This window comes from Zeugodacus cucurbitae, chromosome 6 (genome assembly GCF_028554725.1).
Source record: "Zeugodacus cucurbitae isolate PBARC_wt_2022May chromosome 6, idZeuCucr1.2, whole genome shotgun sequence".
Classification (NCBI taxonomy): Eukaryota; Metazoa; Arthropoda; class Insecta; order Diptera; family Tephritidae; genus Zeugodacus; species Zeugodacus cucurbitae.
In genome coordinates, this window is record NC_071671.1 from 36,011,711 (window position 1) to 36,023,087 (window position 11,377).

At 36.6% G+C, this 11,377-nt stretch overlaps 1 protein-coding gene across 4 annotated transcripts; it reads right to left on the reverse strand.

Moving 5' to 3' along the window:
* Positions 1-5,968: 5,968 nt before the first annotated feature.
* On the reverse strand, positions 5,969-9,800 carry LOC128922658 (myosin-9-like). Of its 4 annotated transcripts, XM_054233887.1 has the most exons (3): positions 7,619-9,798; positions 6,426-6,515; positions 5,969-6,366 (listed from the first exon to the last, which is right to left on the reverse strand). In XM_054233887.1, the coding sequence occupies exons 1-2, from the start codon at positions 8,663-8,665 to the stop codon at positions 6,426-6,428; spliced, it is 1,137 nt and encodes a 378-aa protein (XP_054089862.1). In that variant the 5' UTR covers positions 8,666-9,798; the 3' UTR covers positions 5,969-6,366. The 4 variants fall into 4 exon arrangements, with proteins under 4 accessions (XP_054089862.1, XP_054089865.1, XP_054089863.1 ...); XM_054233890.1 differs by lacking the exon at positions 6,426-6,515; XM_054233888.1 differs by lacking the exon at positions 5,969-6,366 and having other exon boundaries at positions 6,427-7,747; positions 7,808-9,800.
* Positions 9,801-11,377: the final 1,577 nt, after the last annotated feature.

The window sequence follows — 11,377 nt, forward strand, 5'->3', positions numbered from 1 at the left end:
CTGCAGCCGAAACAATTGGTTTTCGGCAACGACAAAAAACAAGCTGGTACGATGAGGAGTGCCGTCTCGCAGCGGAGAGAAAACAGACTGCCTACCTCGCAACGTTGCAAACGACCACAACACGTGCGGGATGGGATAGATACCGAGAGCTGAAGAGGGAAGCGAGACGCATCTGCAGACAAAAAAGGAAAGAGGCCGAAATGCGTGAGTACGAAGAGCTTGAGAAGCTGGCAGACAGAGGTAATGCTCGAAAATTTTATGAAAAAATGAAGCGACTTAACGAAGGTTTCAAGACCGGAGCGTCCTCATGTAGAGACCAAGGTGGTAATCTGGTAACCGATGTCCAGGGCATACTGGGATTATGGAGGGAACACTTCTCCGACCTGCTGAATGACAGTGAGAGTACAATACCAGGAGATGGCGAACCCTATCCCCCAATCGATGACGATGGAACAGATGTTCCATTACCCGACCATGAAGAAATTCGAATAGCAATTACCCGCTTGAAGAACAACAAAGCAGCGGGGGCCGATAGATTACCGGCAGAACTATTCAAATACGGCGGCGAAGAACTGATAAGGTGCATGCATCAGCTTCTTTGCAGAATATGGTCGGAAGAAAGCATGCCTGACGATTGGAATCTCAGTGTGCTCTACCCAATCCATAAAAAGGGAGATCCCACAATCTGCGCCAATTACCGTGGGATCAGCCTCCTAAATATCGCATACAAGGTTCTATCGAGCGTACTGTGTGAAAGACTAAAGCCCACCGTCAACAAACTGATTGGACCTTATCAGTGTGGCTTTAGACCTGGAAAATCGACAACTGACCAGATATTCACCATGCGCCAAATTTTGGAGAAGACCCGTGAAGAGGATCGACACACACCACCTTTTTGTCGATTCTAAAGCTGCTTTCGACAGCACGAAAAGGAGCTGCCTTTACGCCGCGATGTCTGAATTTGGTATCCCCGCAAAACTAATACAGCTGTGTAAATTGACGTTGAGCAACACCAAAAGCACCGTCATGATTGGGAAGGACCTCTCCGAGCCGTTCGATACCAAACGAGGTTTCAGACAAGGTGACTCACTATCGTGCGACTTCTTTAACCTGATGCTGGAAAAAATTATAAGAGCTGCAGAGCTAAACCGAGAAGGTACAATCTTCTACAAGAGTGTACAGCTCCTGGCGTACGCCGATGATATTGATAACATCGGAAGCAACAACCGCGCCGTTTGTTCTGCTTTTTCCCGCATGGATAAGGAGGCGAAGCGAATGGGTCTGGAGGTGAATGAGGACAAGACGAAATATCTCCTGTCATCAAGCAAACAGTCGGCGCATTCGCGTCTTGGCTCCCACGTCACTGTTGACAGTCATAACTTCGAGGTCGTAGATAATTTCGTATACCTGGGAACCAGCATCAACAACACGAACAATGTCAGCCTCGAAATCCAGCGCAGAATAACTCTTGCCAACAGGTGCTTCTTTGGACTGAGTAGGCAATTGAACAGTAAAGTCCTCTCTCGACGAACCAAAATCAAGCTCTACAAGTCTCTTATCATTCCCGTCCTGCTCTACGGTGCAGAAGCTTGGCCGATGTCAACATCAGATGAGACGACACTAGGAGTTTTCGAGAGAAAAATGTTGCGCAAGATTTATGGTCCTCAGAACATTGGCAACGGCGAATACCGCAGACGATGGAACGATGAGCTGTACGAGTTATACGACGACATTGACATAGTTCAGCGAATAAAAAGACAGCGGCTACGCTGGCTAGGTCATGTTGTCCGAATGGACGAAAACACTCCAGCACTGAAAGTGTTCGATGCAGTACCCGCCGGAGGAAGCCGAGGAAGGGGAAGGCCTCCACTCCGTTGGAGGGACCAGGTGGAGAGCGACCTGGTTAAACTTGGGATCTCCAACTGGCGCCGAACTGCGAAGGAGAGAGAGAGGTGGCGCACTATCGTCGATTCGGCTATAACCGGCTAAACGGTTGCAACGCCAATCACAACTACCGAGATTGCCACTTAACTACAAAATGTTAGCAATGTGTATGTATTGGTAAAAGCTGAAACAATTTGCATGTGTAGTGGTGTATGAGTTAGCTCCGTCTTGTAGGGTAACGAACAAGCAAATTTGTTACATTGAGTACCGTAAATAACGAACATCGGGGATTTGTAAGTACTCGGTTTAACGAACAACATGAAGAAGGCATATGAAGAAAGAGAAAAAAATCAAATAATTTCGAACCAGGATTAAAACTGAAACTTGAAAAAATTAAAAAAAAAATTGTTCTAATTGAAAAAATGTTGAATTTTATAAAAAAAGCTTAAAATTATTGGTCAGCACCAAATATAAGTATAAGTGTCAGAATTGCTTGCAACATATTTTGTGAGATAGCATTTATGTCTTACTAAATTGGAAGTGAATTTTTGGTTGAATTTATAAATGTTTATACTTTTCTTGCATAGAATGCCTAATTCTATACAATTGCAATCCAGAATGGTTCCAAACACTGCTCTTCCCGTTTTCATCTCCAATAGAAAACTCCTTTTTTATAATTTTTTCTTTAATAACTGCATGGTTTAAAACCGTGCTAACAGATTGACTCGTTATGGATGTGTCTTTTGACTATGCGTAAAAAATAGAAAATTGGTTGAATTTTTGCGTTATTAGATATAAAACATTCAACAAAAACTTCATAAAGCAACTTACATTATCTATTTCCATTATTCGTGAAATAAAATATAATATATATATATATATATATATATATATATATATAATAGGAAATAGGAAATATATATATATATATATATATCTTTTAATATTAAGCTTTATATTGCAACGCACACCACGAATTACAATTGAAAACAAAATTGATTGTAACGTTCTTTTAATATTAGAGTATGAGCATTTGACAGCAAGTACATAGTGCACTCGTTGCTTTTTCGGAAGGCAAGAAAGGCAATGATTTGCTTTCATTGCCTTTCAAGCCTAAAAAACGAATAAGCATTGCGTTGTATTGTCGTGAATACGAACAAGTGTTGCTTGCTTATGTTTTTTGTATTCGTTGCTCTTTAGGTTCACTGCTTATGTTGTTTCAAATGTGATCAAACAAATCACATGCAATAGGTCGCACATTGCTTTGGTGATTTCAAGTGCATTTGTGCAGATGTTTATTATATTTGCATAGAAAACGGTTTGGATATGACCTCAGATCATTCGCCTATATATTTAACACTCATCGAAAGTGTTGTTATTAAGGAACCACCTCTTACACTAACAAATAGAAACACCGACTGGGCATACTTTAAGGCAATGCTGTCTGATGTTGATAATCACGTCAAAATAAGTTGTAATTCGGAGTTAGATAATGAAATTTTAAAATTGACAAGCACCGTACAATATGCAGCAAAGAAATTAAAGAAATGGTTGCAGAAAAACGCTGATTACGCCGGAAGTGGCAACAAACAAGACAAAGGTTGTCTTAACAAAATAACTAAAAAACTTATCTTAAAGTTTTAAGGCATTTAAAAATATAACTCTTAGCTATTATCGAAAGGTTTATCAAACGATCGTAGGAATGATTATTCACTCTGGAAGTGTACAAAAAACTTTTCGCGAGCAGTAATGCAGAATAATCCAATCAGAAAAACAAATTATACATGGGCCGATATAGAGAAAACAAACGACATGATACAACCAATGAAGATGAAATGGAACCTCATAATTACACCAACCACACAGAAATCCCACTCTTTTCACTAAAAAACTTTAAATAAAAAAAATCACCTGGGTTCGACCTTATTACTAGAGAAATATTAAAACAGCTACCTCAAAATATTATAAATAAAATTACTGCTATAATGAATGCTACTTTTCATCTACAATACGTTTCGATTTACTGGAAAACCGCAGAGGTGATTATGTTCAATAAATCTGGAAAGCCAGCACATGATGTAACTTCGTATCGACCCATATCTCTCCGGCAATAAGGGAAGAGAAAAAGGCTAATTGTTTTGCAAATCACCTGGAAAAGGTATTTCAACCTAATTGCCCAAAGAACAACTTTAAGTTGTCAATCTTACCTAACACAGCAAATGAGTCGCTCGAGTCTTTTAAGACTTCACCTTTTGAAATTAATTGCATCATAAAAGAACTAAATCAAAAAAAGTCGCCAGGGCATGATAATATCACCCCAAAAATGCTAATAGAGTTACCAAATATTGCTGTAGAGGTGCTCTATTTGCTCTTTAATGCGATTTTTAGTTTTGGATACTATCCGATTTCATGGAAAAAGTCGCAGATTATCCTGATAGATAAACCTGGGAAAGACCTGACACAGCCGTCTTCATACAGACCAATCAGTCTTCTACCCTGTATTTCTAAAATATTTGAAAAGGTATTACTATCAAAGATGTCTCCTTTCCTCCACGAAAATAATGTAATACCAGCGCATCAATTCGGGTTTCGTGCAAAACATAGCACGATAGAGGGGGCACGACCTGTGCAACTAATATCCAATCGAAAATGCTTAGAACAGTCACGTGCTCACCATGGTACATGCGCAATGATAACATCGATAAAGATCTTGGTATCCCTATGTTAAAAAAAGAAGTAGAGGACAGCAAATTGAAATATATATCTAAACTCCGTGATCACCCAAACCCATTGGCTAATGCTTTAGTACAATCCTGTAATCAATCACGTCTAAAAAGAAGAGATATGCCTGCATACTAAAGAGCAACGTTTCACCAAAACAACTCAATCACCTGGTTGAGTTTGTCTAGTTTTAATTAGTTTTAAGATTTTATAACTTATTGTTAGGCTTTAAAGAGCAGATTCAGTAAATAAATGTATAGTGAAAAAAAAAAAAAATATTTTCAAAGCTTATGGAAAAATTGCTTGCTATTCGTCTTAATAACATAGTAGAAGTGAGGAAGCTGATACCGGTGCATCAGTTCGGATTTCGGAAAAATCACTTCACTATTGACCATGCATAGAATAACTTGAGTTATTGAAAATGCTTTTGAAGAAAGAAAAGTTTGTTCGGCCGTCTTTCTTGACGTTTCCAAAGCTTTTGATAAAGTTTGCCATGGCGGACTCCTAAACAAAATTAAGGTGCTTTTGCCAACAGAATATTAGAATAATTTAAAATCATACCTTTCGGACCGCTTTTTTCGAATTAAACATGGAGATGTGTACTCTAACTTAAAGGAAATAAAAGCCGGTGTTCCTCAGGGTAGCGTGTGAGGTCCCATTCTCTACTTACTTTTTACGTGTGAACCACCTAACGATGACAATTGTACTACAGCAACATTTGCCGATGACTCTGCTGTTTTGTCTGTCTGTAAAACACATACTGAATCAGTTATCAAATTACAACAACACTTAAACAAAATATATGAACATCCAAATGGTGAATAAAATTAAACGAAACTAAATCAGTAAATGTGAATTTCACCTACAATAATATCAGATATATGCCACTGTATATAAAAGGTGAACAAATACCATATGACAACACTGCGAAATACCTAGGTATGACACTAGATACAAAACCTAGATGGAGAGCACATGTTAAAAAGAAAAAAGAAGAATTAGAAATAAAATTCAGAAATATGTATTGGCTATTGGGCAGAAACTCTGATCTATCCACATTTAACAAAGTTCTTTTTTACAAGCAAATACCCAAACCAGTTTGGACTTATGGTATTCAACTTTGGGGCTGCTCAAGTCCCAGCAATGTCCCACAACATCAGCGATTTCAAAACAAAATTCTAAATGCGCCGTCAGTGGACCATGGTATATTCGCGGGAAAGATCTTGAACGCGATCTCGGAATTGACTCAGTTGCCGCATCAATCCACAAATATGCAAAATCTAACATAGAAAGACTTACTCACTATGTGAACACCGAAGCCTCTGCTCTTGTCGCTCAAAGCGAATGGAAAGAAAGACTTAAACGCAAAACACCGCACCACCTTATGCAGTAGTCAGACACTCCGCAATATACACACAGAGCATACATAATTTATTTGCATGATACAATAATCAAAACAAATTGTTCGTTAGATTGTATTATATTAACTAGTTACAATGGTTAAATAAATAAAAAATAAAATTAAAAAAATGTGAAACAGTAAAATTTGTTTACAAAATCAATTGTAGGGAACAAGTATAAATATTAACAATTAAATCAATATTAACAACTTTTTAATAGCTATCATTGATTGGCTAACTGCTATAGACGAGCCAATCAAACAAAGTTTCCAAATTTTCATACGAACTGGCAGCACTGAAATCGAATTGTCTATACTTGGTCGCACTGAACTCTTCTACCACCGTCCATGTCTTACGTTTTCTGCAACAAATTTTGTTTTTATTAATGTTTTTTATTCAATAAATTCAATACAAAAATACCTATGATTTATCTTCGCCTGCCATTTTCAATTTCAAATTTGTGTACAACATATTTGAGCCAAAAGTATCTCTAACATCTTTTAAAACTAACTGGTTGAAATATAGAAAATATATCAGTAGACACATTCATATCGATTTAAAAATAAGTACAGGAAGAGATATTGATGAAAGCATAATGGAATTCAATGATGTAATAACTAATGCAGCTGTCTTGGCAACACCTAAAAGAAACGTTAAGATTTTTAGAAACATCTCTAATATTGAAATAGAAAAGCTTGTAAATGAGAAAAGGCAAGCCAGACGTGAATGGCAGTTAAGTCGTTCCCCTTCAACTCTGCGGCAACTGAAATCGGCTGTACGTAAGTTAAAAAAAGCACTTAAACGCGATGAAGAATACAATACTGAAAATTATATAAAGCACCTGTGTCCAAATTCAAGCAAGAAAAACTCTCTTTGGAAAGCCCAAAAGTCTTTTAAGCCACCAGTAGATTCCAACATGCCTATAAGACATTTGAATGGTAATTGGGCGCGTAGTAATGAGGAAAAGGCAAATTGCTTTGCAAATCACCTAGAAAAGGTATTTCAACCCAATGGTCCAAAAAACAATTTTAAGTTGCCAACTTTGCCCAATATCGCAAACGAGTCAAGCGTGTCTATTAGGACGTCTACTTATGAAATTACCAAGATCCTAAAAGAGCTAAATCCGAAAAAGTCTTCAGGACACGATAATATTACTCCAAAAATGTTAATTGAGTTGCCAAATATTGCTATATCAGTGCTCTCTTTGCTCTTTAATGCAATTCTTGGTTTCGGGTACTATCCAATTTCGTGGAAAAAGTCGCAGATCATCATGATAGATAAACCTGGAAAAGACTTAACACAACCGTCTTCCTACAGACCAATAAGTCTCTTACCATGTCTTTCCAAAATATTCGAAAAAGTTTTACTATCAAAAATGTCTCCTTTCCTCCACGAAAATAATATAATACCAACCCACCAATTCGGGTTTCGTGCTAAACATGGCACAGTAGAACAAGTGAATAGAATTACAAACGAAATCAGGAAAGCACAATGTTGTGTAACTCCTTGATGTGGTTTATACTTGTAGTTAAAGTCTCTTGTTGAACAATTACTTGAGGGTTGGGTACTTCGTTTACTTCCATCATCGGTTGATTTACAGGTGCCTCAATTACCTTTTGCGAGTTAAAATGTTGTGAAGCTGCAAGAATAACTCCTTTGTATCGGCCAGGGCATCGTGCTCCTAACTCCAAAGTGGCCTTTAATGTAATGTTTAATAATTCCGTTTTATGTAGTCTCCATATCTGATCCAACATAAGTTGCCATGGTATTAGTAACTCCCAAATGGTTTTTACTACACTCACTTTTTCAAACAATATCTGTTGACTGTATTTTGAAAGTTCAAGTTGTTCTCGACGTTTCCTTGTAGATTGTAGTAATGTCTTCTTATCAATTTCCAACGCATTGGATCTTTTCTTGAGTAATGTTATCATCTTTTTATATATTAATTTTTTCACATAGTGGTATTTCTTTTTCATTCGTGAATCAAGCATGTTATTTTTCCTCCTATATGTTGTATTGTTGTCTGGTATCTTTTTACCACGAATATCTCCACCAATAATCGTTGCCACAATCGGTGTTATTGTTATTCTCCAGCTCCTGCACGATTTGCTTCTGTATGGCTGGACATTTTTATCTTCAATATTTTCTTCGATTTGGTTACTTTCAGAAATAACTCCTTGTGTATATTTTTCTTCTTCTTCAACCAATTTATTTGTTTTTTCCTCAGATAAAAGAAATTCATGAGATTCTTCTGCTAAAGAACTTTCTGAAATAAGTTCTTCTTTCATGAACATTTTTTCTGACAGCATATAATGCGGAAACGAAATTTCGCTGTGAACAGTGATACGTTTTGAAGAAGTAGTAACATCTTCCTTCTGTGTTGCTACTTTTTTGACATGTAATGCATCTGCGTCGTCGTTTCTTTTCAGGTCCTTTGTAATTGGGTTATCACCATAAGGGTAGGTGACTTTCTCCAATGTGTATTTGTCATTAGTTGGTTGTTCATTACCGGCAAGTCTCTCCAGTGGCATATTTCCATCGTCATATGCCTTGGACCCAACTGTAGTAGCGGTGCCAAAAGTACTTCCACCATTAGCTTCCACCTTACCTTTGTTAGCTGGAGCCTTGAAAATTAGGCTCGAAAATTTATTTGATTGCATTTCTGGATCTGAGTCATATGTATTGGTTTGACCAAAGACACTATCCTTTGTATCAGCGTCAAAACCACTAGTAGCTGGAGCCTTAAAAGGTACGCTAGAAAATTTAATGTTGAATAATTACCTTTGCATTTTCAACATTCGCACAATTTCAGCGACTTCAACCAGTAATTCCTCTGTTTCAATATAAATAAATTTCTCGTCGTATTTATATGATAACTCATCCAAATTTTGCTCCACGAGGTTTTGAAAATGTTGTAATTGAATTTCATACCTTTCAAGTGCAGCTTCGTCAGCAATATATATATTTGCTTTTACCTCTGCAATTATAGATATAATTCTTTCTGATCTTTTTTCAATTGCTTGCAATAAATGGTCTGCCACCTTTTCGGTTGGGCTATACGCTCTTGCCCCTGTATCCATTCCTTTGGATGCTTGTTGTTGTCTCCCAACTCTACAACAAATGCGGTATACTTCCATATTTTTTTTTATATTAAAATTTTATAAAAAACAAACTGTTCTTTTTCTTCAAAGAATTTGAGGATTTTTGTTTCGATCGTCTTGTTGATCTTGCTGTGCCTCGACTCACAGCTGCTGTAATTCTTTGAATAACAGTTAACTAATGCGTATTGTCTCTCGCAAATACGTTTTACATACAATCTTTTCAATTGATTTTTTTTTACTTTTGCCTAATTCATGTATAGGATTCTTTCCTGCCTGTATTTCTTCTATATACAGGTCTTTTTATTTGTCTGAGCTCACATTCTGCTCTAACGACCAAATTTTGTTACAGGTGCCTCTATATTCTAATAGCAGGCCTCTATCCGGATCTGTATCATATCAAATGATCTCTCTTCGAGTGCGGCTTTTTCTGTCCGACTCGAATTATCAAATGATCTCTCTTCAAGCCCGGATCTCTCTATCCGGCTCGAAGGACCAAATGTTTAAAACAAGCTGATTTCAAATACCTCTTACCGCGGGTCGGGGAAAATATTTGAAACACCAAGCTTGAGTGAGAACTATTTCATTCTCAAAATGTACAGCAATGTAGTTTCTAACAAACCTTACCGCTGGTGGGGGTAATGAAAGACTTGCATTGAGTGAGAATCTAATTCATTCTCAAATGTTAAAACTAGCTATATCAAATATTTCTTACCGCTGGTGGGGGAAAATAAATGATAGTCTAGCTTTATTGAGAAATTATTTCATTCTGATTTTATTTTGGTTTTTTACTTACTTATATACAAATTTTAGAATTATCTTAAGAACTAATTATATATGTATGTGTGTATGTCTATATGTATATTTTATATGTTGCACGATAAGGGGTCATTTCAAATGCACACAAGCAATTGCCCAAATGTATTTTTATAACCAATAGGTTATCTTGTGCATACATATAAATGTGTTTGTTGAGTGCATGCATGTTGCATGTAGATGCATGCGTGCCTCATATAAATATATGTACGTTGTATATATAAATGTATGTATTATATGTATGTATGTATGTATGCTCGTTAAATATATTTGAACATATATATTTATGTTCAGTGGACTGTATGTGTTATTACATTTTTCTTATTTAATATTCTTAATATGTAGAGTAATAAAAAAATAAATGTTTTGCTGCATAAAAACTAAGTGTGGCTTTTTGACGCCAACATACATGTTCATTTTTGAACAGGCATGAAGGCCTTTTATGGAAAATCAAAAACGTTTTACCTTACGAATTGCATAAAACATTGGAGTCATATTTAAGAAATAGGAAATTTACAGTTAAAGAGGCAGATTTAATATCAGAAGAACGAGCAATAAGGGCCGGTGTACCTCAGGGCAGTGTATTAGGCCCTACTCTGTACATAATATATACAGCAGACATTCCAATAGCTAATAACGTAATGACATCAACTTTTGCGGATAACACAGCCCTAATAAGCCGTAACAAATGCCCCATAAGAGCATCAAGAGTGTTAGAGGAGCACTTAACTTGTGTCGAAGAATGGCTAGCCAACTGGCGTATAAATATTAATGAGCAAAAATGCAAGCATGTTACATTCTCGCTAAGATCGGAAACATGCCGGACAGTTAAAATAAACAATGTGCTAGTACCCCAAGCGAATAAAGTAACTTATCTTGGGATTCACCTGGATCGAAGGCTCACGTGGCGAAACATAAGGCGAGTAAAATAACATGCATGAAGTTAAGAGCAGCCAATTTAAATTGGCTTTTAAACAAAAATTCTAAACTTAGCCTAGACAACAAAGTCCTGTTATACAATGCAATCATAAAACCGATTTGGATGTATGGTATTCAACTGTGGGGTACGACCTGTGCAACCAACATTGATATAATTCAGAGATTCCAATCTAAAATGCTTAGAACAATCACGGGTTCACCATGGTACATGCGTAACGAAAATATCCATAAAGATCTTGATATTCCTATGGTAAAGAAGGAGATAGAGGACAGTAGAAAGAAATATTTTTCTAAACTTCGTGAACATCCAAACACTTTGGCTAATGCTTTGGTACATTCCTGCAATCAAACACGTTTAAAAAGGAGAGATCTACCAGCCTATTAGAGAGCACCGTTCTACCAAAACAGCTCAACCACATTCCTGAGCTTTTTTAGTTGTAAATAGATTTAAGATTTTATTACTTATTGTTAGGCTTTAAACAAAGCAGATTCAATAAATAAAGAAATATGTATATAAAA